The following is a 27,957-nucleotide window of genomic DNA, read 5'->3' on the forward strand; positions in this document are numbered from 1 at the left end:
TCCCCCCCAGCACAGTCACACTCCTGGCTGGGCCTGAGGGCCAGGGTGAAACAAGAGTTCGGCTGGGATCAAAATGACACGAAGAGCCGATATAATAGAATCAAAACAAACTGTAGGAACAAGCAGGTCAAACACTGCCAGTATTGCCGGTGTCTTCTATTCATTTATTTTTTATTCTATACCCACTCTAGAATACCAAGAAAAGAAGGACAAGCTAAAAATAAGCTTCTGTCTATTAAGTGCCTTGTGATTCACATACCCAGCTGACCTGATGCTCTGAACCTGCCCCCTGGAGTCTCCCATTGACTGAGGAGAAAAAGTGGACCTGGCATGAGGTCCAATATTAAGGACAATATCTGGCCCTGGAGGTGCCTTTAGAAAGAGAGGAGTCAGGGCAGACTGCCTAGAGGAGGTGAGCCCTGAACAGGCCTTGAAAGATGGGAGTGATTGGATAGATAGAGCAGGGGGGCAGGACAGCTCAGATGGAGAAGAGCAGAGAAGACTCGCCGGGGGAAAGAAGTCCCCTCCTTCTCTGCTTCCCCACTCAGCTCTCCCCTTGACAGCCCCTCCCCGAGGCCTTCAACTCCTTCCTTGAGGTCCTTCCCACACACTTGCTGGGAGGAAGCTGAGGAACCCAGCCACGGAGCAGTCCTGGTGTCCACCTCCTCCCAGCATCTGCCTCCCTGCTGGGGGCTTCAAGAAAAACCCTGTACCTGCCCAGACTGTCACTGTCTTTACTCTCAGCTGGGCCTCAGAGTCCCTGGCTGAGTCCCTTTCCTAAGCCAGGGGCTTCAGACCTCATGTCTCCAAGGCATCCCCTTAAGCTCTGCTCTCGCCCCAGTTCCCTTCCACCTGCCTCCTCCCTCTCACTCTGGGCTGTGCTAACCCCTGCTATGTCCCCTCCTCTAATGCTACCACAAACCCCCTCGGCTCTAGTCTACCCAGTCTAGAGATGATGAGCCTGAGACCAAGAGTCAGAATCCCTTGCCAAACTCACACAGCCAGGAAGATGTAAAACCAGCGTCTGAAAGGAGATATGCTGACTAGGAGACTTCCTGAAGCCCTGGGTTCTCTGATTCCTTCCAGGCGACCTCTCTCCAGGTCAAAGCCATCCCTCTACGTATGCCCTGCACCCCCAGGCTTGCTCAGGGATTGAATATTTGATTTATACCCCATCTTCAGCTTCACCCTCTCCCCCTGCCTCTTTCTCCTCTGTATCTCTTATTATAAAAAAAATACTCCTGGATTTGAAGATGGAGGAAGGACCATGAGCCAAGGAACACTGGTGGCCACGGTAAATAAAATAGGAATGCATTCTCTTCCGGGGCATCCAGGAGCGTCAAAGTCCTGCCAACATCTTCGTGTCTGACTCGTTGCGACCCCATGGACTATATGGGCCATGGAATCCTCCAGGCCAGAAAACTGAAGTGGGTAGCCTTTCCCTTCTCCAGCGGATCTTCCCGACCCAGCAATCGAACAGGGATCTCCTGCACTGCTGGCGGATTCTTTACCAGCTGAGCTCTTACGGAAGACCTTCATTTTAGCCCAAGGAGACCCATTTCAGGCTTCTGACCTTCTAAAACTTACAGATATTTATCCTAAGCTCCTAGTGTGGTCATTTGTTATAGGAACAATACGAATCTAACACAGATTTATGTTCCACCAGATATCATCCCTCTGAGCTGAATTAAAGCCTTTCAATACAATCAGCGAGCAGTGAAGGTATTTTGTGTTGAACTCTTACCTTAAATAGAAGAAAATTAGAGTCAGTTTGAAGAGGTTGTGCCCCATTAGCTGGTACAGGGAGTTTCACATTGCCTAAATGTAAATCTTGTTTTCACTTTGAGGCCTTGGAGGCTTTAAGATAGGGAAAGTAAATCATTATAAAAATTAAGATCACACATTTTAAAAGAAAAAAAAAGGAACTCCTGTTCTCAAATATTTATCTTTTGATATCTCCCTAGACAAGGGGAAAACCCTTTCCTCAACGCGGCCCCTCCTACAAACCCCTTGGCCCTGTCTCCTTCTCCTCTCGGCCCTTTGTTTCCAGTCCTCCCCAGCACTACCAACCCTTCCCAGGGCCGGCTGTCCCCTCCCTCAGAGCAACTCTCGCCATGGTGCCAGCTGGCCCTGCTGCTAAAGCCTGGCAGAGTGACTGCTCAGGGTCTTCTTGGAGAGTACCGTGGTGGAAAGTGGGAGTTCAGGGGTAAGACACAAGTCTGAAACCCCTGTTTTCATCCACAGTCTGCTCCATCTCTCCGTAGCTGTGTGGCCCAAAGGGAATTGCTTAACCTCTCTGAGCCTCAGTTTCCTAATCTGTGAGTTGAGAACAATGATGATAACTCCTTAATAGGGAAGCTGTGAGGCTTGACAGCATTTGTATAAGCACTCTTCTTAATGACGTCTTCTCCCTTATTGCTGAGGATACAAACGACCTCCTAAGACACATGACCTGGTAGACGCCCCCATCCTTGAATCCTCCCCTGCCCTTGTTCCCACGACCCACGCTGTCCCGATTTCCCCTCTTAGCTCCTTTGCCAGCAGATCCTCCTTGGCCCAGACTTCCAGGATTAGGGGCCCTCAGTTCAGCCTCAGGCACTTTCCTCCAGCACGGGATGCTCCAGGTGGTCCCTTGATCCTGAGGTTTCAGGGACCATATCTGTACAGACAAGCCGGGAATGGGTTGGTTGTGGTGTGTGGAGTTGGTCTCCACACCAGAACTCTGGGGGAATCCATGGGTGAAAGTCCGGGGCAGAGACCCAGGCAGGAGTCTGGTGTGAAGTGGCTGTGGAAGCCGTGACTGTGTGTGAGGTCACCCGAGGGGAGAGTGGGAAAGTCTGCTGGGGTACAGGAGATGCAGACGAGTTCAAGGGGACAGAAGATGGTAAAGCCGTGTTCCAGAAGAAGTGGAAGAGAGAGGAGCTTTGGGAAGATGGGACTGACCAGTCAGGCTCAAGGAGATGCCCTTGGCTTTGGGGGTTCGTGAAGCAGGAGGCCTTGCGGAGGAGGGTCCTGAGGGACTGCCTGTCGGCGAGGGTGGAGACGAGGGCAGAGGCAGAGGAGCCCAGGTCAGGGGCCGCAGCCCAGTGGCCTCGATCTTCTGAGGCCCCAGAAAGCGGATTACCCTGCAAAGCCCCTCGAGCTGACTTTCCAAATCCCCAATAGTGCTTCCCTGTCACAGGGAGGGTTAACCCCACTTACATAAGGGCCCTGCACCACCCGCTCTGTCCCCTTAACTCCGTGATCCTCCCAGAAGCCCCGCACTGTCCCCCTCCCCCTCAGGCTCTAAGGCTAGGCCAACCCCTGCCCCAGATGCACCCAGAGGTGAGCTCAGCTCTGCTGAGGATGCATGTCATACCCAGACCAACAGGGGGCTTTCTGCTCTGGCCTGGGCATGGGGGTGGGGTGGGGCAGAGGAGCAGGAGAGGAAAGGCTATTTGCTGAGGACTGCTCTAGGATCTCAACAACCCTGAGATGCAATAATAATAACAGCCCCATCGTTTATTGCTGTTCTTGTTTAGTCTTTAAGTCGTGGGCGATTCTTTGAGACTGCAAGGACTACAGATCATTAGACTCCTCTGTCCATGGGATTTCCCAGGCAAGAATACTGCAGTGGGTAGCCATTTCTTTCTCCAAGGAGGAGGTCAGGGATTGCACCCGCATCTCCTGCATTGGCAGGATTCTTTACCGCTAGGCCACCATGGAAGCCCCCCATCATTTATTATGTTCCTACTAAGAACCAGGCCCCAGAACACTTGGAGAATCATCTTAATTAGCTTCCCCAGCTGCTCTATGAGGCAGGTGCTCTTATCACCCCTTTTTCCAGGGGACTGAAGCTCAGACAGGTTAAATCATTGCTCAGGGAGGCGTGGCTGGCTGTGAGAGAGCAGGGATTTGAACTTGGATCTGTCTTGGCTGTCTCCACCCTCGCTCCAGGGCCCATCCCCCACCTCAGAACCACCCCTGGGCTTGAGCTGGGAAGACTGAGTCTGGGGAAGCCGAGGGACCAGCCTGCCTGGGACTGTGAAGGCAAGTTAGGGTAGGCAGGTGCAGGGGCTGTGTCCCCCTCCCAGTCTTGCAGGAGACCCTCCACACTGGGCCCAGCACCCATTGCCTGCAGACTGGCCTCAGACCCTACATCTAACCCATTTCCACCTGTGATGGGAGTTGCCTCTGTAGGGGCATCCGGGGACTGCTAGCCCTCCAGGGATGCCCAGACCCTCAAATCCTGGGCCCTAAGCAGTCTCGTATCAAGGGATTAAGTGAGAAGCACTGAGGCAGAAAGCTGGACTTACCCAGGACCAGCAGTGAGCACCTGTGTGTGGAGCCACACACACCTGTCCCCAGACCCACTTGTCCTGGGGTAGGTGGAGTGCATACCTCCCTTAACAATTCGCACAGCTCGGGAGCACAGAGCACGAGGAACTGGGCAGCCCAGGAGCTGGTGTGGGGGCAGCAGGACTGACCGGCTCCCAGGGGCACCTTGGTAATGCTGCAGGTGTGGCCGGTTGATCCCCTGTGGAGACAGTAAAGATTAAGAGGATCATAAGCTGCGTCCAGCACTGCCCTGGGAGAAATCTCCCCGAGCCAGAGCTGCTGCTGTGAGGGCAAGTTGGGGCAGCTCCTGAGTTTAGACAGAGGGGGCAGGAGGCAGGAGCACAGAGAGGAGAGGCAAGAGGGAGAGAAAGAGACAGAGGGAGAAGGAGAGATAGAAGAGAAACAGAGTTTCAGAGAGGGAGGCAGGGGCTGGGTCCAGCTCAGAAATCCTGAGGCTTCCCTTAGGCAGGCAGAGGCTGCCCTGGGACCTGCCAGGACAGGCCGACAGCGCCCATGAGCTCCAACATGGCTGCAGCGGTGCCGGCAGCCGTGTCCGCCTCCAGGAAGGAGTCTCCAGGCAGGTGGGGCCTGGGGGAGGAGCCGACAGGTATGGTTTTCCTTGAGGCAGATGTAGACCCTTGGGGAGAGGAGTGTGGGTCACACGTTTGCAGGGACCATGATAGGAGCCCGAGCAACTCAGGCCAAGCCCCCAGGGCTATAGGCAAGTTTAAGGAAACCTGCCAGGAAACCCAGAATCCTAGAAACATAGCTGATCAGATGGGAGAAGAAAGGAGAGAAGAGGGCCCTCAGAGGTCGGGAGCAGAGATCCCTAGTGGCGGTGTCCAGAAGGCTCTTGTGCAGGATGGAGCCTGAGCCCACCTGCAGAGAGGGACTGGGAAGTGGAACAGAGAGGGTCACTTGTTGAGAACTGGCCGTTGGAGAAGCGGGGAGGGGGTGTGACAAGGGACACGCTTTCCAGCTGGGAGAGACACGGGTGTGTCTGCATGTGGGTAGGCAGGAGCGTGAGGGCGGTGAGGGAAGGAGGGTGGAGGGGTCCCTCAGGAGGTGGGGATGGTGTGTGACTGGCCCAGTGCAGCCCCCACCCAGCCCGGGCTGCCCTTAGGCGTGGGCCCCTCGCTCCAGTGCCGTGTGTGCGGGGACAGCAGCAGCGGGAAGCACTACGGCATCTATGCCTGCAACGGCTGCAGCGGCTTCTTCAAGAGGAGCGTGAGGCGAAGGCTGATCTACAGGTGAGAGAGGGGCGCCCCGTCCCAGAGGAGTCCCGCCGGCCACTGAGCATACCTGGGAAGGAGGGAGTGGAGGATGCTCAGGGGAGACGGGGCCGCAGCCACAGTGTCTGAAACCCATGGCCCAGGGCCCGGGCAGGACCCTGACTCCCTGGGGCTCCCCTCCACCCGCAGGTGCCAGGTGGGGGCAGGGATGTGCCCGGTGGACAAGGCCCACCGCAACCAGTGCCAGGCCTGCCGGCTGAAGAAGTGCTTGCAGGCGGGCATGAACCAGGACGGTGAGTCAAGAACCCCATCCCAGAGAGGCGTGGCAGAAGAGACAGGGGCGCATGATCCGTGGGGTGTCCTGACCCTTCCCACCTCCCCAGCCGTGCAGAATGAGCGCCAGCCGCGGAGCACTGCCCAGGTCCGAATGGACAGCGTGGAGTCAGAAACGGAGCCCCGGCTGGAGCCCCTGGCAACACCCCCTGCCCTCGCAGGGCCCAGCTCTCGGGGGCCCACACCCGTGTCTGCAGCCAGAGCCCTGGGACCCCGGGCCCTCACGCCTCCGGGACACCACCACTTCATGGCCAGCCTGATAACAGCCGAAACCTGCACTAAGCTGGAGCCTGAGGATGGTAAGTGGGCTGACAGCTGAGCTCCAGGTCCCACACCTAGGTCCCTGAAAAGCCACTTCTGCCTGCCTCGGAACAGGGGCTGAGGCGCAACCTCTCTTCCGACAGCCGATGAGAATATCGATGTCACTGGCAATGATCCCGAGTTCCCCTCGTCCCCATACTCCTCCTCCTCCCCCTGTGCTCTGGACAGCATCCACGAGACATCGGCTCGCCTGCTCTTCATGGCCGTCAAGTGGGCCAAGAACCTGCCGGTGTTCTCCAACCTGCCCTTCCGGGATCAGGTATACTCGTCAGCGGGGCTCGCAAGTCAGCTGGGCTGGGGGAGCACACCTCCTTGTGCAGGTGATGACTGGAGGGGCACGCAGCTTGCGGATGGTGAAGGCTGGAGACACCCGTACCTCAGAGTCAGCGATGGTCATGGGCACGTATCTCTGGGATGCGGCAGTTGGGGTCATCACCTAGGGGACAATGATGGCCAGGGACGCACAGGGACCAGACATTAGAAGGCAGTGTCTATGCTCCTCTGGGTCTTCTTTCCTCCTAGACAAACCCTCTGGCCTTAGAGATGCTCTGTCTCTGCGTCACAGGGTGGTCTGCACACTGTGAATAGCATCAGTGGGCAAATCTGGGCTCCCTTGGAACACAAATGCCCCTGACTTCTGGGTTTGAGTTTCAGCCCAGCCTCTTCACTCGTCTGGGCTTCTCGTGAGCAAGGCAACCTGTCAGGACATCCAGGAGGAGAGGCCCGCTGAGCGCGGCAGTCCTCAGCCGGTGGTTTGGATGAAGCAGCTCAGAAGCGACGGAGTCTGCTGAGTATGGCCAACTTGGGGTGCTGGTGGGGAGTGTCCCTGAGCTGCCCAGCTTCTCACGGCTCCAGGATTTGCCTGTGCTCCACCTTTACCTTTCCATGGAGCCCAGAGAGTGTCTTAGAGCTGAGGTATCTGGGCTGGATGGTGCCAAGTCCCAGAGCTCCGAGTCCCTGGCTGATGTGAAGCAGAGGTCAGAATGTTCTGGGTACCTGGAACCAGCCTGTCTGTCCTAAGACAGCTGAGAACTTGGCAGAGGTTCCAGGCTGAGCCAGAGAAGCTGTGCGTCAGCCATCACACTTGCCCTCACCCCCCTCTCTGGGCACAGGTGATCCTGCTGGAAGAGGCATGGAGTGAACTCTTTCTCCTTGGAGCCATCCAGTGGTCTCTGCCTCTGGACAATTGCCCACTGCTGGCCCTGCCTGAGGCCTCTGCTGGCGGCAGCTCTCAGGGCCGGCTAGTGCTGGCCAGTGCGGAGACTCGAATCCTGCAGGAAACCGTCTCACGGTTCCGGGCACTGGCGGTGGACCCCACGGAGTTCGCCTGCATGAAGGCCCTGGTCCTCTTCAAACCAGGTCTTTGTCTGAGGCTTAGAAAAGAGTGGGTGGGGATGAAGGCAGGGAATTTTGGTGACTTCCTTCTGCCTCTCACTTTCCCTCCATCACTCCTCATAGACCTGAATGTGTGTAGACTTCCCTGCGAGCAGGAGGGGAGGGCTGCATGGCTCCTGGGCTGCTGGGCTCCCCACTCCTGAGGCCCTGGCTGATGGTGAGGCGGGCAGGGGGCCTGGGAAGGAAGCTCACAGCTGCTGCTTCTCTCCAGAAACACGGGGCCTGAAGGATCCTGAGCACGTGGAGGCCTTGCAGGACCAGTCTCAGGTGATGCTCAGCCAGCACAGCAAGGCCCATCACCCCAGCCAGCCTGTGAGGTGACCTGAGCACCTGCCCACCTGCCCATCTGTCCCTTCAGCTCTCTACCACCCTGCCCACCTTTTTGACACTGTCTTAGGGCTGCACTCACTAGATGGGACAGGGATCTCAGTGCAACCAGCACATGGCTGACACCTACTGTGTGCCAGGCAGAGCACCAGGCCCAGGAATAGGGACCAAAAAGCATAAAGCAAGCTCACTGCTTCTAGGGGATGCCCAGCGCAGTGGCCACGCAGAAGTTGAGGACCAGCCTAGCTGGTACTGAGGGCCACATGCATATGAAGGAGACAGAGACTCACTGGGAGGCAGGGTGCAAAGCACTGCTGAGAGGGATTTGTGGAGGCAGGGCTGGTGTTGAGGAAGGAGAGGGTGTACAAGGAGAAAAATTATCATTTACGAAGGGAGAGTATTAAGTGTTAGTCACTCAGTCATGTTCGACTCTTACTGACCCCATGCACTGTAGCCCACCAGGCTTCTCTGTCCATGACTTAAGTGGGTACCTAAGCACCCCACTCCAGTACTCTTGCCTGGAAAATCCCATGGACAGAGGAGCCTGGAAGGCTGCAGTCCATGGGGTCGCTGAGGGTTGGACACAGCTGAGTGACTTCACTTTCACTTTTCACTTTGATGCATTGGAGAAGGAAATGGTACCCACTCCAGTGTTCTTGCAAGGAGAATCCCAGGGACAGGGTGGCCTGGTGGGCTGCCGTCTATGGGTCGCACAGAGTCGGACAAGACTGAAGTGACTTAGCAGCAGCAGCAATCCCTTCTCCAGGGGATCTTGACCCAGGGATCAAACCTTGGCCTCCTGCATTGCAGACAGACTCTTTACTGTCTAAGCCACCAGGGAAGCCCGTGAAGTGAGAGGGAGAGAGCAAATATACATATGTTCTTAGGTCGAGACCAACGTGGCTTGTGGGGATCTTAGTTCCCCAACCATGGATCAAACCCAGGCCCCATGAATGAAAGCACTGAGTCCTAGTCACTGGACCGTCAGGGAATTCCCAGGAATTTATTTTCTTATTCAAATATATGTGGTATTAATGATCATGTAATTATAATAATTATATGATCGTTAATAATATAGTCACATACTATTAATGTAAGTAACTTCTTACTTTATAATCTTTACACTGTTAAACAATATTTATTCACTATTTTCATCACACTCCTTAACTGAACACTGGAGGAAAGCCACAGTGGGTCCGGGGTAGGTGAATGGGGCCTTTCCTTGAAATTCCTCCTTACTTGCCCTGGGCACCTCTCATCTCTCCTCTCCATCCCCTCTGCCTCTCCTGGAATGGCGCTGTGCCCAAGACTCAGGCTCTGAAGCTGATAATCACACTGTTGGTGTCCTCTCTCCTGTCCAGGTTTGGGAAATTGCTCCTGCTCCTTCCGTCTTTGAGATTTATCACTTCTGAACGTGTTGAGCTCCTCTTTTTCCGCAAGACCATAGGGAATACTCCGATGGAGAAGCTCCTTTGTGACATGTTCAAAAACTAGTGGAAGTAGAAATAAAATGAGTGCAACCACTTTGTGAAACAATCTACTGAAGCTGAAAATCTGGGCTACCCTTTGATTCGGCAATTGCACTCATGGATATGTGTACCTGTCAGAAATGTCCACCAAAAGATTGTTTGAAGCAGCTTTTTTCATAGTAGCCCCAAACTGTACAGTGACAGTGGGGTGGACTATAAATTGTGGTAAATACATATTCAGTCGTGTCTGTTTGCGACCTCATGAGCTGTAGCCTACCAGGCTCATCTGTCCATGGAATTCTCCAGGCAAGAATACTGGAGTGGGTAGCCATCCCCTTCTCCAGGGGATCTTCCCAACCCAGGGATTAATCCCTCATCTCCTGTATTGCAGGCAAATCCTTTACCATCTGTGCCACCAGGGAAACCTTATAAAACAGCAATAAAAAGGAATGAACCATCAATATTGTATGACACCATGGATCTATTTCAGACACAAACAACCATCCAGGCACCAGTTCTGATTATATAAAGTTTAAGAACAGGCAAGACTAAGCAATGGTTGTAGACGTTAGAATAGAGGTTACCTTTGGGTAGGGGGTGGGGTTGACTGGGAAGGGGCCCAAGGTATGCTAAAAATGTTCTTCATTTTGATCAAGGTGGTGGTTTTGCAAACTTATTCACTCATTAAAAATTAATTGTACCATGCACTTAAGATTTGTGCACTTTATTGTTAGACCTAAAAAAAAAAAAGTGAAAAAACAAAACCAGGAAAATCAATGTGGCCAAGGTTCTCCCTTTGAGGACACTGATGGTGTGAGCACAGGGTTGAGTTCCATCTGGTTGCCCCTCCAAGTCAGCGTCCAGGTGCCACGAATTCAAACACAGTGAAAAGTCTCCCGGAGGATTCAACAACCCAGCTTCTCTCCAGATGGCATCCCAGCACCCCACAGCCTCTCCCCATCTTTCTTCCCCATCCTTCATCACCTCCCTGAAAATAAAGGTGAGCACCATGCAGCTCAACATAGCAGCCACAGGCACTCTTTGTGGAGGGGAATCTCCATCACTTCTTAATTCCTTATGGAAAGATGAAGTTCAGACAAACCTCTTCCTTTTCAAAGGCAGATCCAGGAGACCTAGGAAAAAGTACTTTTTAAAATGTTAATATGTATGAGGCACTAGATACACCAAGACAGTGAAATGAGCACTGAATGTGTATTGTTATTTAACTCTCAGATTTATCTGGCAGAGGGATCAACTATCCCCATTTATAAGCGAAAATTAAGAGAGGGCTGAAAACTTGGTGTGACTCTACTTAACTCTGGCACTGCCTTCTCCCCATACCCCTATACCCATGGAATCACCTGAACAATTCTGTTCATTTTCTATCTCCAAAGAAGACATGTTTAAAGCCCAGAAGAAAAAAAAAAAAGGCCTTGTGAGAAATCCTGGTGTTTCCCTGCCCTTTGGCCTGTGTATGCATCCTCCTCATTTTTCAGAGATCGGCTGTCTTGATGCAGGAAGGATGGTTCAGAACACTCTGCTCTGGGAATGATGGCTAGACTGATGCCCAGAGAGGACAGAGTAGGGCAAATACTGCCCAGCTTAATCTCTTCCCACTTAAGTACTCAAACTACTTGAGACTCTTGAACTTCTAGAAGCATCTGACTTGCCTCAGTTATTTGGGTCATTTAATGTCAATCATGCCACGATACTAGCTAATTCCCTATCCAAAGTTTTATCCATAAGGTTTAAAGGCCACACATATAGAAAGTTTGAGTAAAGCCATATTAGCAAGAAGCATGGTTGAAGTATGACCAAACAGGCCTTGAACATTATTCTGCAGTCTTGCTTTTGGGAATACAAAGCTGCAAAGCCAGCTGAAGTTCACATGCTAGTATCTAGGATGTGTGAGCACACAAATTCTGCACTGGGAGAGAGACTGGGAACTCCAGGAAGAAGTCTTGGAGACTTAGAGGAGGTCAGTTGAGTTCAGGTCACTCACTCCGTCGTGTCCGACTCTTTGCAACCCCATGAACTGCAGCACACCAGGCTTCCCTGTCCATCATTAACTCCTGGAGCTTAATCAGACTCACATCCATCAAGTCGGTGATGCCACCCAACCATCTCATCCTGTCATCTCCTTCTCCTCCCACCTTCAATCTTTCCCCGCATCAGGGTCTTTTCTAATGAGTCAGTTCTTCACATCAGGTGACCAAAGTATTGGAGTTTCAGCTTCAGCATCAGCCCTGCCGATGAATATTCAGGACTGATTTCCTTTAGGATGGACTGGTTGGATCTCCTTGAAAACTCTCAAGAGTCTTCTCCAATATCACAGTTCAAAAGCATCAATTTTTTTGGTGCTCAGCTTTCTTTATAGTCCAACTCTCACATCCATACATGACTACTGGAAAAACCATGGCTTTGACTAGATGGACGTTTGTTGGCAAAGTAATGTCTCTGCTTTTTAATATGCTATCTAGGTTGGTCATAACTTTTCTTTCAAGGAGCAAGTGGATTTTAATTTCATGGCTGCAGTCACCATCTGCAGTGATTTTGGAGCCCAAAAGAATAAAGTCCGTCACTGTTTCCATTGTTACCCAATCTATTTGCCATAAAGTGGTGGCATCAGATGCCAAGATCTTAGTTTTCTTTTTTTTTCAGATGTGTATGTTTTATTATATTTTCAGATTTACCAATTCATATACATTTTTTGGTGGTTTTTGCCATACATTCACATGAATCAGCCATGGGTGTACATATGTTCCCCATCCTGACCCTCCCTACCACCTCCCTACCCATCCCCATCCCTCAGGGTCATCCCAGTGCACCAGCCCTGAGCACCCTGCTTCATGCATTGAACCTGGACTGGTGATCTATTTCATATATGGTAATATACACGTTTCAACGCTACTCTCTCAAATCATCCCACCCTCGCCTCTGCCAGAGTCCAACAGTCTGTTCTTTACATCCATGTCTCTTTTGCTGTCTCGCATATAGGGTCATCGTTACTATCTTTCTAAATTCCATATGTATGCATTAATACACTGTATTGGTGTTTTTCTTTCTGGCTTACTTCACTCTGTATAATAAGCTCCAGTTTCATCCACCTCATTAGACCGGATTCAAATGCAATCTTTTTAATAGCTAAGTAATATTCCATTGTGTATATGTACCACAGCTTTCTTATCCATTCATCTGCCGATGGACATCTAGGTTGCTTCCATGTCCTGGCTATTCTAAACAGGGTTGCAATGAACATTGGGGTACATGTATCTCTTTCAATTCTGGTTTCCTTGGTGTGTATGCCCAGCAGTGGGATTGCTGGGTCATATGGTAGTTCTATTTCCAGTTTTTTAAGGAATCTCCACACTTTTCTCCATAGTGTCTACATTAGTTTGCATTCCCACCAACAGTGTAAGAGGGTTCCCTTTTCTCCCCACCCTCTCCAGCATTTATTCTTTGTAGACTTTTAGATAGCAGCCATTCTGACTGGTGTGACGTGGTACTTCATTGTGGTTTTGATTTGCATTTCTTTGATAATGAGTGATGTTGAGCATCCTTTCATGTGTTTGTTAGCCATCTATATGTCTTCTTTGGAGAAATGTCTATTTAGTTCTTTGGCCCATTTTTTTTTTGATAGGGTCACTTATTTTTCTGGAATTGAGCTGCAGGAGTTGCTTGTATATTTTTGAGATTAATTCTTTGTTAGTTGCTTCATTTGCTATTATTTTCTCCCATTCTGAAGGGTGTCTTTTCACCTTGCTTATAGTTTCCTTCATTGTGCAAAAGCTTTTAAGTTTATAGGTCCCATTTTTTTATTTTTGCTTTTATTTCCATTACTCCGGGAGGTGGTCATAGAGGATCCTGCTGTGATTTATGTCAGAGAGTGTTTTGCCTATGTTTTCCTCTAGGAGTTTTATAGTTTCTGGTCTTACATTTAGATCTTTAATCCATTTTGAGTGTATTTTTGTGTATGGTGTTAGAAAGTGTTCTAGTTTCATTCTTTTACAAGTGGTTGACCATTTTTCGCAGCACCACTTGTTAAAGAGATTGTCTTTTCTCCATTGTATATTCTTGCCTCCTTTGTCAAAGATAAGGTGTCCATAGGTATGTGGATTTATCTCTGGGCTTTCTATTTTGTTCCATTGATCTATGTTTCTGTTTTTGTGCCAGTACCAAACTGTCTTGATGACTGTTGCTTTGTAGTATAGCCTGAAGACAGGCAGCTTGATTCCTTCAGTTCCATTCTTCTTTCTCAAGATTGCTTTGGCTATTTGAGTGTTTTTGTAATTCCATACAAATTGTGAAATTATTTGTTCTAATTCTCTGAAAAATACCATTGGTAGCTTGACAGGGATTGCATTGAATCTATAGATTGCTTTGGTTAGTATACTCATTTTCACTATATTGATTCTTCTGATCCATGAACATGGTATATTTCTCCATCTATTTGTGTCATCTTTGATTTCTTTCATCAGTGTTTTATAGTTTTATATATATAGGTCTTTGTTTCTTTAGGTAGATTTATTCCTAAGTATTTTGTTCTTTTCATTGCAATGGTGAACAGAATTGTTTCCTTAATTTCTCTGTTTTCTCATTGTTAGTGTATAGGAATGCAAGGGATTTCTCTGTTAATTTTATATCCTGCAACTTTACTGTATTCATTGATTAGCTCTAGCAATTTCCTGGTGGAGTCTTTAGGGTTTTCTATGTAGAGGATCATGTCATCTGCAAACAGTGAGAGTTTTACTTCTTCTTTTCCAATCTGGATTCCTTTTATTTCTTTTTCTGCTGATTGCTGTGGCCAAAACTTCTAAAACTACATTGAACAGTAGTGGTAAGAGTGGGCATCCTTGTCTTGTTCCTGACTTTAGGGGAAATACTTTCAATTTTTCACCATTGAGGATAATGTTTGCTGTGGGTTTATGATATATGGCTTTTATTATGTTGAGGTATGATGTTCCTTCTATGCCTGCTTTCTGGAGGGTTTTTATCATAAACGGATATTGAATTTTGTCAAAGGCATTCTCTGCATCTATTGAGATAATCATATGGTTTTTATCTTTCAACTTGTTAACGAGGTGTATCACATTGATTGATTTGCAAATATTGAAGAACCCTTGCATCTCTGGGGTAAAGCCCATTTGGTCTTTTTACTATGTTGTTAGATTCTGTTTGCTAGAATTTTGTTAAGGATTTTTGCATCTATGTTCATCAGTGATATTGGCCTGTAATTTCTTTTTTTGGTGGCATCTTTGTCTGGTTTTGGTATTAGGGTGATGGTGGCCTCATAGAATGAGTTTGGAAGTTTACCTTCCTCTGCAATCTTCCGGAAGAGTTTGAGTAGGATAGGTGTTAGCTCTTCTCTAAATTTTTGATAGAATTCAACTGTGAAGTCGTCTAGTCCTGGGCTTTTGTTTGCTGGAAGATTTCTGATTACAGTTTCGATTTCTGTGCTTGTGATGGGTCTGTTAAGATTTTCTATTTCTTCCTGGTTCAGTTTTGAAAAGTTATACTTTTCTAAGAATTTGTCCATTTCTTCCAAGTTGTCCATTTTATTGGCATATAGTTTCTGATAGTAGTCTCTTATGATCCTTTGTATTTCTGTTGTCTGTTGTGATTTCTCCATTTTCACTTCTAATTTTGTTGATTTGATTCTTCTCCCTTTGTTTCTTGATGATTCTGGCTAATGGTTTGTCTATTTTATTTATCTTCATGAAGAACCAGCTTTTAGCTTTGTTGATTTTTGCAATGGTCTCTTTTGTTTCTTTTGCATTTATTTCTGCTCTAATTTTTGTGATTTCTCTCCGTCTGTTAACCCTGGAGTTCTTAATTTCTTCCTTTTCTAGTTGCTTTAGGTGTAGAGTCAGGTTATTTATTTGATTCCTCTCCTGTTTCTTGAGGTAGGCTTGTATTGCTATGAACCTTCCCCTTAGCACTGCTTTTACTGAATACCATAGGTTTTGGGTTGTTGTGTTTTTATTTTCATTCGTTTCTATGCATATTTTGATTTCTTTTTCATTTCTTCTGTGATTTGTTGGTTATTCAAAGTGTGTTGCTTAACCTCCATATGTTTGTATTTTTAATAGTTTTTTTTTTCCTGTAGTCAACATCTAATCTTACTGCACTGTGATTAGAAAAGATGCTTGAGATTATTTCAATTTTTTTTTTTTTAATTTACCATGGCTAGATTTATGGCCCAGGATGTATCTATCCTGGAGAAGGTTCCGTGTGCACTTGAGAAAAAGGTGAAATTCATTGTTTTAGGGTGAAATGTCCTATAGATATTAATTGTCTAATTGGTCCATTGTATCATTTAAAGTTTGTTTTTCCTTGCTAATTTTCTGTTTAGTTGATCTATTCATAGGTGTGAGTGGGGTATTAAAGTCTCCCACTATTATTGTGTTACTGTTAATTTCCCCTTTCATATTTGTTAGCATTTGCCTTATATATTACAGTGCTATGTTGGCTGCATATATATTTCTAATTGTTATATCTTCTTCTTGGATTGATCCTTTGATCATTATGTAGTGTCCTTCTTTGTCTCTTTGCATAGTCTTTGTTCAAAGTCTATTTTATCTGATACGATTATTGCCATTCATGCTTTCTTTTGGTCTCCATTTGCATGAAATATCTTTTCCAGCCCTTCACTTTCAGTCTGTATGTGTCCCTAGGTTTGAAGTGGGTCTCTTGTAGACAGCATATATAGGGGTCTTTTTTTTTTTTTTTAATCCATTCAGCCTTTGTCTTGTGGTTGGAGCATTCAACCCATTTACATTTAAGGTAATTATTGGTAAGTATGATCCCATTGCCATTTACTTTGTTGTTTGCGGTTCGAGTTTATAAACCTTTTCTGTGTTTCCTGTCTAGAGAAGATCCTTTAGTATCTGTTGACGAGCTGGTTTGGTGGTGCTGAATTCTCTGAGCTTTTGCTTGTCTGTAAAGCTTTTGATTTTTCCTTCATATTTGAATGAGATCCTTGCTGGGTACAGTAATCTGGGCTGTAGGTTTTTCTCTTTCATCACTTTAAGTATGTCCTGCCATTTCCTTTTGGCCTGAAGAGTTTCTATTGAAAGATCAGCTGTTATCCTTATGGGAATCACCCTTGTGAATTATTTGTTGTTTTTCCCTTGCTGCTTTTAGTATTTGTTGTGTTTGATCTTCATTAATTTGATTAAAATGTGTTCTGGTGTGTTTCACCTTGGGTTTATCCTGTTTGTGACTCTCTGGGTTTCTTGGACTTGGGTGGCTATTTCTTTCCTCATTTTAGGGAAGTTTTCAACTATTATCTTCTCAAGTATTTTCTCATGGTCTTTCTTTTTGTATTATTCTTCTGGGACTCCTATGATTCAAATGTTGGGGTGTTTAACATTGTCCCAGAGGTCTCTGAGGTTGTCCTCATTTCTCTTAATTCTTTTTTCCTCTGTGCTTCATTTATTTCCACCATTCTATCTTCCACCTCACTTATCTTATCTTCTGCCTCAGTTATTCTACTGTTGGTTCCCTCCAGGGTGCTTTTGATCTCAGTTATTGCATTATTCATTATTGACTCTTTTTTTATTTTTTCCAGATCCTTGTTAAACTTTTCTTGCATCTTCTCAACCCTTGTCTCCAGACTATTCATCTGTAACTCCATTTTGTTTTCAAGATTTTGGATTATTTTTAGTATCATTATTCTGAATTCTTTTCAGGTAGACTCCCTATCTCTTCCTCTTTTGTTTGGTTTGGTGGCCTTTTATCATGTTCCTTTACCTGCTGAATATTTCTCTGCCTTTTCATCTTGTTTAGGTTGCTGTGTTTGGGGTGGCCTTTCTGTATGCAGGAAGTTTGTGGTTCCTCTTTATTGTGGAGGTTCCTCCCTGTGGGTGGGGTTGGATGAGTAGCTTGTCAAGGTTTCCTGGTTAGGGAAGCTTGCATTGGTGTTCTGGTGAGCGGAGCTGGATCTCCTCTCTGGAGTGCAATGAAATGTCCAGCAGTGAATTTTGAGGGGGTCTATGGGTTTGGTGTGACTTTTGTTCACCTGTATTTTTATGCTCAGGGTTATGTTCCTGCGTTGTTGGAGAGTTAGCTTGGTATGTCTTGCTCTGAAACTTGTTGGCTCTTGGGTGGAGCTTGGTTTCAGTGTAGGTACGGAGGCTTTTGGATGAGCTCTTGTCGATTAATGTTCCCTGGAGTCAGGAGTTTTCTGGTGTTCTCAAGTTTTGGATTTAAGCCTCCTGCCTCTGGCTTCCAGTCTTATTCTTACAGTTGCCTCAAGACTTCTCCATCCATACAGCACCAATGATAAAACATCTGTTAATGGTGAAAAGATTCTCCACAGTGGGGGACACCCAGAGAGGTTCACAGAGTTACATGGAGAAGAGAAGAGGGAGGAGGAAGATAGGGGTGACCAGGAGGAGAAGAGGGGGACCAAAAGGGGAGAGTAATCTAGCCATTAATCAATTCCCTATTTGATCTCCACAGTCTAGAACACTCAGAGAGGTTCACGGAGTTCCATAGAGAAGAGAAGAGGGAGGAAGGAGACAGAGGTGACCAAGAGAAGAGGAGGAGGAGTCAAAAGGAAAGAGACCAATCTAGCCTGTGATCAGTTCCCTAAGTGTTCTCCACAGCCCAGAATACACAAAGAGATTCACAGAGTTAAGTAGAGAAGAGAAGGGGGAGGGAGGAGATAGAGGTGACCTGGGGGAGAAAAAGGAGAGTCAAAAGGGGAGAGAGCAATCAAGCCAGTAATCACACTCCTAAGTAAAAATGGATAGTGAAGATTGGATTCTTAAAGGTACATAATTGATAACAAATACCAAAAAGCAAAGATTGAAAATCTAGAGTAGAGGTTGCTGCTGCTGCTAAGTTGCTTCAGTCGTGTCCGACTCTGTGCGACCCCATAGATGGCAGCCCACCAGGCTCCCCCGTCCCTGGGATTCTCCAGGCAAGAATACTGGAGTGGGTTGCCATAGACTCTCAAAAATACAATATTTAAAAAATAGCCAAAGTTATTTAAAAAAAATATGAAGTTTGCTTTAAAAATAGGGTCTTTTTTTGCAAGGTAATAGTAGATTTTAAAAATGAAAATTAAAGGAGTAATAAAGAACTTTAAATTTTTTAATTAAAAAATTTAAAAAATGATAATAGTAAAATATATCTAGTAATTTCTCTGGAGCTACTGAGGGCAGTGTGGAGTCAACTCAGTTTCAGATAGTCCCTTGATCCAGCTTATACTTTTCAAGGTCTATAGGTCCATATACTATAGGTCCCTTCCAATGTAGCCAAAGCTATCTACAAGGTTTTAATCTGTTGCATCTGTCCCTCCCAAAGCGGTTCCCTCTTATTTATTTTGGCTTCTTCTGTTTGTAAGTCTCTTTAGTATCTAACTTCCACCCTGACACAAGGGGGCGAAGGTGGTCATTTATTTAGGCTCACTTGTTCAATTGTGCTGGAGGGAGGAATATTGCCAACAAATATCACTGGCATGTGTGGGGTGTGCTCACAGTGTCTGGGCCACACTGGGTTTGCCCCCACTCATGACGTGTGTGCTTTCCCCGTCTACACTGCTCAGGCTCCAGGTTGCTCTGCAGGGGAACCGTCTAAGGTGGGGCCTGGGTTGCATGCACTTCCCAGGTCTAAGCTGCTCAGGCTCAGGTTCTTGGGTACTCCACAAAGGCACAGACTAGGTTGGGCCTACGTTTTGTGCCCTTCCTGAGCTTCCGAGCAGCTCAGGCGACCAAGTGCTTGGCGAGTGCACACTCCCCTTGTGGCCGGTGCATCTTATCACCTCCCCTGTCCCAGCCACTCGGTTTCCTGGGTGCGCAGCAGAAGTGTCGTCTCAGGTGTGCTGTGTGTCTCCTCTGGGGAGCTGATCTCTGGTGGCAACCCTCCTGGTGGATGTCAACCATCCAGGATCCCAAGAAGACTTGGTTAGCAGCTGGGAGCCTGCCTAGAGTTTGGTGGAGGATGCCGTCTCTGGGGCCGACTTTGCCCCTTGCCTTTGGCTCTGGCTGTCACCCGCCTGCCTCCCTGCCTCTAGCGAGGGATGGGCCAGTCCGCTGTCAGCTAGCTCTCCTCTGGTATTCGCTCAGTCCTTTGTTCTGTGAGTGGCCAGGCAGTGGCTTAGGTTAGAGATTTTTACAGGAAAGTTCTTTTTCTCTCTGGCTACGCCATGGTTTGGGTTGCTGTCTCATGTTAGCTCCCTCAGATTGCCCTCAGGGCAATTGCTTACCCTAAGCAATGCAGCCCACGCTTCCCTGTTCAGCCCTGGCTTGCTGGTGGTGGACACGAGCATTTGGGCTACTTCTCCACTGGGAGTTGCAGTTAGGCATGTAATCTGTGGGTTTTGTTTTCTCCCCCTCCCGGTTATGTTGCCCTCTGAGATTCCAAAACTCCCCACAGACCCCCCCTGGTGAAAGGATTTCCTGGTGTTTGGAAACTTCTCTTTTATGACTCCCTCCCTGGGATGGGTCTCCATTTCTAACTCTTTTGTCTCTTTTTATCTTTTATATTTTGTCCTACCTCCTTTCTAAGACAATGGGCTGCCTTTCTGGGTGCCTGGTGTCCTCTGCCAGCGTTCAGAAGTTGTTTTGTGGTATTTGCCCAGAGTTCAAATGATCTTTCGATGAATTTGTGGGGGAGAAAGTGGTCTCCCTGTCCTATTCCTCCGCCATCTTAGGACCGCCCCCAATATTGGTTTTCTGAATGTTGACTTTTAAGCCAACTTTTTCACTCTCCTCTTTCACTTTTATCAAGAGGCTCTTTAGTTCTCCTTTGCTTTCTGCCATGAGTAGTGATGTACATAAACTTAATTATCTGCAGCCAACCCAGCATCCACCCCCTCACCCCGCCCCGTGGCCCTTCCTAAGGTCTTGTCTTCATTGCAGAGATGCCAGTAAGTACGTTTTTCAGGATCCCCTTCCCCTATGGTTTGCTAGTAGAAGACAGGCACTCACGTGAGATTTGTAAAGTAAATGAGAAGCCATTCCTCTCTGGACACAGTCACAGCCAAATTGTGGGAAGACAATTTCATAGCAACCTTCTTTAGAGTCGCAGGAGCTTCTAGGCAAACCCTTGAGAACTTCGGGTTCAGATCTGCTGGCTTTCTTGACTTTCAGTGGGGGCTTTCTCTGACCTGCTTCCCCACTTCTTCCCATGTTTACATTAAGCCCCTAGTTCCTCTATCAAGTCCTTCCCATCTGAAATACACTGAGTGGCTTCTGTAATTCTAATACAATACAGTCCCCAGTTGATCCTAGGATTTACTCAACCTTTTGCTGTAAATTGGCCCTACTGAAATTCAGATGGGTAACAGCTCTACCCTAATGGATTTAGGGCCAGTGCTAGGGGAGGGAATACTATGAAAACTCTTTTCTGCCCTTGGTGCCAGAAACGTCTTTGATTATGAAGCACACAGAGGTAGACTCTGTGGGCCTATCTGGGCCTTTCTTTTCAACTGCAGTTTTCAGATTTGTGAGACACTTTGCTGCTGCTGCTGCTGCTGCGTCGCTTCAGTCGTGTCCAACTCTGTGTGACCTCACAGACGGCAGCCCACCAGGCTCCCCCATCCCTGGGATTCTTCAGGCAAGAATACTGGAGTGGGTTGCCATTTCCTTCTCCAATGCATGACAGTGAAAAGCAAAAGTGAAGTCGCTCAGTCGTGTCCGACTCTTAGTGACCCCATGGACTGCAGCCAACCAGGCTCCTCCATCCATGGGATTTTCCAGGCAAGAGTATTGGAGTGGATTGCCATTGCCTTCTCCTGTAAGACACTCTATCCCTACCCTTAAGGGAGTATTTAGATGTAGGAAGGACAGAGAAAGACTCACAAGTTGCCAAGAAGCAACCATTCAGATTAATAAAACCTGAAGTGGGACCCACATATTGTGGATGACTAGTCTCCATCTGGTGGACACCACTGGTTTTCCTCACTAGGATGCAAGCTCCATAGGGTGCAAGGGCTTTGGTCACCAGCGTACCCCAACCAACTAGAGTGCTCCGTCAACACTTGTCAAATGAGGGATAAATGGCCCCACAGAACTGGGAAGTGACATGCTTGTTAGAGTCTGAGATGTCTCACAAGATCCAATAGATGTTACAGGTGTCTCATCAATGTTCACGGTTATGTCCCTGGCTCTAAAGACACTGTACTGTTATCCAATTTAAGAGAAAGAACAATTTTTTTAACAAGCAAAAGCTCTGATCTGTGTCTCCTTACAACTTTCTGCTCTTTCTTCATCATCAGAAAGGTTTGTTGTAGGTTTAGTTATCACATGGGGAACTTTCAAAAATGGTTTTATTTAGCCAACTGCTGCCACTGCTGCTAAGTCACTTCAGTCGTGTCTTACTCTTCGCGACCCCATGGACTGCAGCCTACCAGGCTCCTCCGTCCATGGGATTTTCCAGGCAAGAGTACTGGAGTGGGTTGCCATTGCCTTCTCCGATTTAGCCAATTGAGGAAACCTTAAACAATCCACTATTCTTATTGTGTTGTCGTGTAGACAATGCAAACTGTAGATGTAAAACAATGTAAAAAATGGAAAGGATGATCTCAGAATTTTTAAATGGAGTAAATTTGACATTAGGGAAAAACTGACCACAATTTTTTTTTTTTCAATTCCACTTTAGATTTGGTTTGGTATTTGAGAACCCCGATCACATTCAACTCTCTCATCCAAAATGTAAGTGTGGGCACCTTTTGTCAGGTGCTGAGGATCTAAGTCAGGAAGACAGGTTCCTTTCTTGCCTTGGGAGGCTAATGTCAGCTTTCTGATGTCACAAACACTGGGAGCTGTTGAGAACACAAGACATCTAAGCCAGTTCAACGGGGAAGAGGGAATTTCCAAGGAGAAATGCCTTTTACACTATGACCTCAGAGTCAGTAGGAGTTACCCAGAGAAAACCTGGGGGAGGGACACATGTCCAGACTGAAGGCAGATGACCTTGCCAAAGTCATGCAAGTGCAGGGGCAGAACAAAAAAGGACACACCAGGGCCCTCTACTAGCAGCTATGCCTTTTTGGTGAGGATCCTCAAGGTAGATTTATTTTCTTCCCAGCTAGGCGTCCCTTATGGAAAACTCACAACTTGAAATCTCACCTTCACTTGAGCTATATTAAGTTCCCAATAATTACCATCTCTGTACTTTATCAATTTGGGGCTCAGCCCTTTGCTTTAAAAAAAATGAGCACTTTATCAAAAATCATAGCTGTTCCTTGGGTTCAGGCTGGACTGAGTTGGGGTGGGAGCCAAGATGGTCAGAAAACAAACCACACATATTGCTGCTTCTGGAAGCTTTGTTTTTTAATGAGCCATGGAGTGACCTGTCCATCAAACTGCTCTTGTGTAGCCATACAGTGCATATTTTGAGTGGCACAAACTGCGCTTTATACAACTGATGGCCCCAGCCCCACCCCCTGCCAAAAAAAAAAAAAGGAAATCACAAAGTGCCTGTTGATTGCATCAGGAATGTAATCAGTTCTGTGGGTGAGACAAATCATTCTTTGTATAGAATTATTCTGTTAAACAGTAAAATGATACTATATTTCACAGGCTATGTCCTTTTACAATAGATAGTCTTTTATAAATTTACACTCAGTGTATTTATATAAATTACTTTAAATCCATTAATATAATACTTATCTGTAGTCCACACCTTTCCCTTAGTAAATACAATTACTTGGTTCCAAAGGTGCAACTTTTACATGACCTAAGAGGGATGATAAACAGACATTCAGTATGGCTGGAAAGGTGATGGACCCCTTGGTGGAGCTTTTTTGACAACAGTTTCAACCAAGAGACCAACAAGACCTAATAGATCCACCTCCATCGTCACTATTTTGCCCTTTACCACCAGATAAGATGTGGGAGCAGTTCCAGAGAAAAGTGGGTAACAGTATTTTAAGGGCACAGAAAGAAAAGTGAAAGTGTTAGTCACTCAGTCTTGTCTGACTCTTTGAGACCTCATGGACTGTGTAGCCTCTGTCCGTAGAATTCTCCAGGCAAGAACACTGGGGTGAGTTGCCATTCCCTTCTCCAGGGCATCTTCCCAACCCAGGGATCGAACCCAGGGTTCCCACATTGCAGGCAGATTCTTTACCATGTGATCCATCAGGGAAGCCCCGAGAAAGACTCCCACAAACACCAAGGAACCTACCAAGGGTAGCATGGTAGTGGGGGACAGTGCCAACTGTCACAGAATTATGGGGAGCTGTCCCACAATTATGGGTAGACAAACATATCTGTCAGCACAGAATGATGCTGTGTGGGTCAACACAGAACGACCAAGAGGGGGGAAAATGAGAGAGGAGAATGAGGAAAGCCAGCTGGAGTGTTTCTTTCTAAAATTAAAACTCTCTGAGCTTTGAACACATCCTGAGAGTATTTTCTCTCTTGTTCACCAAAGTGCTTGTGAAAGGTACACATTCCTTAGTTACAGTTTAAAAAAGAAAAAGGTGGCCCACAGGCACTGAAGTGGGCCTGCAGAACCTTGCTGGAGCTCCTGTTTTCTGCATGCTTCTGGGACCCTCCATCTTTGACAGTGAAAACAACCCTACTGTGATGGAAGACAGAAGTCTCCACTAACTCCCATGAGGAGGGAGGGCTCTTATAGCCCACCCCTTGAATTCAGGTCCCTCTGCCTCCACAAGGCTCATATTGGGCTGTTACCTCCTCTGTGTTCACAGAAACCCAGAGTGGCGAAGTAATTAAAACGGCAGGAAGTACACAGTGCATTACAAAGGAAGCAAGTCACCTTCCTGGATCCTTTCTCTATTTACTTCATTTTGTGTATACACCCTTTGACCCTACAATTAAACTTCTCTGCTTCCATTACATTTTCTATGATAAGGGATACGTTGGCTTTAATGGGGAGAATTAAAACTCTAGGCTGTATCTGGGGCTGGGAATGTGTGGTAAGAAGAGAATGCTCTGCATTTTAGAGTATGGGCTCCAAATGAGGGGCTGCCTCTATGCTGCCACATATGGGTTTCTTTTGAGACATTTGAGATCAAAGAAAATGAGCAAAGGAGAAGCAAGTAGAAAACACACATTTGACACATACAGATATTAAATATCTTAATTATAACTGATTGTAATGCAGCATCAGCTGTGGTAACATAACATGAACCACAGAGATGACCAGTTAAGATCAGAGGAGAGGAGAGACAGCACTTGGTTCTGACAGTTGTTAAGTGTTATGGCTTCATCTCTTTCAGGCCAACAATGCCCATTATTCTAGAGAACAGCAGCATGCTTTCCTTCAAAGGGAGGGTCCCGCCTTTGCTCTCCATTCTTAGCATTCCATGCAGCTCCCTTTCCCCACCCCTCCATTCTGACAGCTTGTTAAAAGACTAGAAATCCACAAATCTAGCAACTGAAAAACAAATATTTATTTAATGTTATCCAAATTCAGGTTTTAGGTCCCTGAGAAAAAATTATAAAGTCTCTTAACATCCATCACCTGGTTCCTATAAAGTGACCTATATGAGTAGTTTTTTTATTTTTTTTAACTGCCAAAAACTTATTTTGCAAAACAACAGCAACAAAACAAAAACTCCACAAAGATTTAGAAGGGAGACCGTATGCCAAGATGTGTTTCCCAGGCCATTCCTCTAGGCCAAAGAAAACTACTCAACAGGGGTACTCGCCTTTTTTTGTATGGTATTTAACCAATGTCCTGGAACAAGTGGAAAGGAGTACTCAACATTGGCTGAAAACCACCTTCCCAAGAATAATGGGAGGGACTGCGCCTGGCACAGGGACTGGGGCACCCATGCAGACACAGCCATGATGAGGGGCTGGGCTCTGCTCTAGGAGATTATCTGAAATTCAGATTTTTAAAGACCTTATTTACCTTTATTACTCCTCAAGGCAGCATGAACAAGGTGACAGATGTTTGCAGGTTATAAAATCGAACATGTTTAGTTACTAACCATCATCATTCTGGAAATTGACAAAGACTCCTTTTCCCGAGGTCATTTCTGAACCCCACCAAGGAGAGGAAAGCCGCCTGCTACCTGGAGCTGCCACTTGGGATGATATCTGTGTCTGGCCTCTGGGGCTCGACAGCAGCCACAGAGGCAGTGGCATGAGGTTCACTGTTGTGTAACAGGAGAGACTCTGCCTTATTAATGAAAGTCCTCAGGTTTCTATAACTTCATCTCAAAGAAGTATGAAAAGGAAGAATAACCAAAATTCAGGTTACAGATGGTAAAGGCTCTTTTTTAGAACAGTGCATGTGGTAGTTAGACAAGATGCATTTAGTAACTTTAAAAAAGAAACATTTTCACATACTTATCTCAAGAAAGGGTATCATGTTTCATTTCCCATATATTATAAATAGCAAAAACAGACTTCTAATCCCACAGACACTAAGAAGCTTAAAATGCTTTTATAACTCAGGTACATGGAGACACCCAGTGGTGAGAAAAATGGTTTGACTTTTCCCTCAACCCAGGGATGTCTGGCTCTCACCACCGCATCCAGTGGCCCTTAATCTGTGGGAAGAAACTCTATGGGGAGGAAGGAAGCATAAAGTTAAAAAGAAATATGCACACTATACATATATATATTTACAGTAAACTTCAGTAACCAGAATATTAACAAAAATAGCTTCAAGTAGTCCTTGATTTTTTTTTTAAATCTACTTAATACTGATGGTCTGAGGAAAAAAAGATAAAAGCTAGATGGGTCATATTAAAAACTTATCTTTTTTTCTTTTTTGGCAGCTTTCTGTAATGTTTATTCATGCAGTGCCGTGTGAATGCTTGGGGAGAAGTGATTAAGTGGTCACATCATTTGTGTGAGCTCGTGGTGGAAATCCACCAGCAGATAAACAGGTTCATATATCGTCTTCAGTTTAATCTATACAAAGAGAAAGGCCTGGATAAATTAGAATGAAACCCTCCTGTTTAGGGATCACCATGTCTCTGGGACATTTAAAAAGTATTAGAGGAACCTGATTCTAGGATCAGGGGATATAAGAACAGTATGGCTATTCAAACTTCAGCCCATGCAATATATTTGGCAGGAACTAACCAGGAGTTAAACCAGCATTGATTATTATGACATCAAACATCGTTGAAAAACAAAACAGGTCTTCTCTTCTTCGTTGGATAACCACAGAGGTCTCAAACATGCTCTGATGGCTTGATGGAGACAACTGCTTTTTTTTTTTTACTTTCCCCAGAATATAACATGGAGTGTTTCTCAAAAATCTTAAAATAGAGGGCTTAGGCTTTTTGTTTACAAATCCTTGGAAGAAAATTATATTCTACACCAGCTCCTAACTATCCCAAAATAAACCCAAAGGATTTTGCTTTCATGGTTAAGAAAGGTTTATATGTTTTCTTCAAATGTTAGAAATCAGTGGGTCCCTCTAGCCCACAATGTCCCCCCAGTTCCACACTCACCTCTGGGAAGGGAAAAAGGGAAGGAGGAGAGGCAACTACAGAGACCTCCACAACTGACCCAAATCCCAAGGCCCTGGGCGCTCTGTTCAGCGAAATCTCTAGCTGGATACAGCGGCCAAGGCACAGCTGGTACCGTCCCTGGCAGGCTTCAAAGAGGACTTTCCACTTCGGCAGGAGGCCCACCCGGGACTCAGCACACAAGGTCTTGGCTGCATGCTCGGGCAAGAGGCAGGACCACAATCAGGATGGATACTGTGGACCAGGTGATGAAGCCCCAAGGTGAGATGTGTTTACCACTCTGTAGCCATAAGGGACACACATCTGCCAGTTCAGACCATAAACTCATTATTCCCAAAGAGAGCTAGCTGTTGGGCCGAGCTGCAGTCTGGGTCCACAGTTTTCCTGCGGCCAGACACAACTATCCCCTCTGGGGTCTCTTTGGTTTTCTGAGGTGAGTTTTTCACATTCTTTAATTTTTGTTTGCCCTTTTCAGGGTTGAAGGTTCCTCTGCTGATGAACTGAGGCTTGTCTTCTAGGGATTTGGTCTGGCCCGATGGCCCTTCCATCCCGAGGGCCTCACCAGCTGAGGAAGCTCGGTAGAAAGGAGATTTGGAATAAATCTGAAATCGTCTTCTGGTCCCATGAGAAGATGCAGTGCCAGATGAACATAAAGAAGAGACGGAAGAGTCCACTGAATCCAGTGAGTCTTGCTGCTTTTTGAGCTGCTTCCGCAACCTGCTTGAAGGTTCAGACTTGCCAGCTGCCTTCGTAGAGATAAGGGCTAAGCTTCTCTCTAATGCAATAAAGAGACCAAAGCTGTAAATGACAGTTCTCTCTGAAGCAAATCATTGTGTGATGAAGAGGTGTCACTGCTCACATGTGAAAGTGGGTGGGCTAAGATCTGGAGGGTCCAGGGTGACCTGCTTTGGGCACAGTTACAACTCAAGAAGACCTAACCACCCATCTCTACACCATCCATATAGTTTCAGAATTAACCCTGAGGAAGCTGGAGTGGGACCATGCCATTAGAAGAGGCCTACAACCACCCCATCATTTAAAACACTGCCAGAATATGTAGTAAATATCACATCTCACGGAGACATGGCAGGCAGTTAAAGGCTTCCTTGGGTCCAGTCCCATCTCATAGCAGGGCACGGCCTCACTACCTACC

At 46.6% G+C, this 27,957-nt stretch overlaps 2 protein-coding genes across 11 annotated transcripts in view; one reads left to right on the forward strand and one right to left on the reverse strand.

The window, feature by feature from the left end:
* Nucleotides 1-4,788: 4,788 nt before the first annotated feature.
* On the forward strand, nt 4,789-22,820 carry NR2E3 (nuclear receptor subfamily 2 group E member 3). Its single transcript, XM_060418914.1, has 7 exons — nt 4,789-4,924; nt 5,441-5,567; nt 5,739-6,181; nt 6,287-6,462; nt 7,316-7,562; nt 7,810-7,915; nt 9,287-22,820. The coding sequence occupies exons 1-7, from the start codon at nt 4,831-4,833 to the stop codon at nt 9,417-9,419; spliced, it is 1,326 nt and encodes a 441-aa protein (XP_060274897.1). The 5' UTR covers nt 4,789-4,830; the 3' UTR covers nt 9,420-22,820.
* The window catches only part of MYO9A (myosin IXA), a 245,425-nt gene continuing 240,124 nt past the window's right edge, over nt 22,657-27,957 (reverse strand). For all 10 annotated transcript variants that reach the window (XM_060418900.1, XM_060418902.1, XM_060418897.1 and 7 more), the window contains one exon: nt 22,657-27,579. In XM_060418900.1, coding sequence (XP_060274883.1) covers nt 27,116-27,579 — 464 coding nt within the window. In that variant the 3' untranslated portion in view covers nt 22,657-27,115. The remainder of the gene's footprint in view (nt 27,580-27,957) is intronic.

This window comes from Ovis aries, chromosome 7, assembly GCF_016772045.2.
Source record: "Ovis aries strain OAR_USU_Benz2616 breed Rambouillet chromosome 7, ARS-UI_Ramb_v3.0, whole genome shotgun sequence".
Lineage (NCBI taxonomy): Eukaryota > Metazoa > Chordata > Mammalia > Artiodactyla > Bovidae > Ovis > Ovis aries.

Coding starts and splice junctions, on each gene's coding strand:
- NR2E3 (XM_060418914.1), top strand. CDS start 4,831: ATGAGCTCCAACATGGCTGCAGCGGTGCCGGCAGCCGTGTCCGCCTCC. Junction 6,182..6,286: donor TAAGCTGGAGCCTGAGGATG/GTAAGTGGGCTG, acceptor CTCTTCCGACAG/CCGATGAGAATATCGATGTC. Junction 6,463..7,315: donor ACCTGCCCTTCCGGGATCAG/GTATACTCGTCA, acceptor CTCTGGGCACAG/GTGATCCTGCTGGAAGAGGC.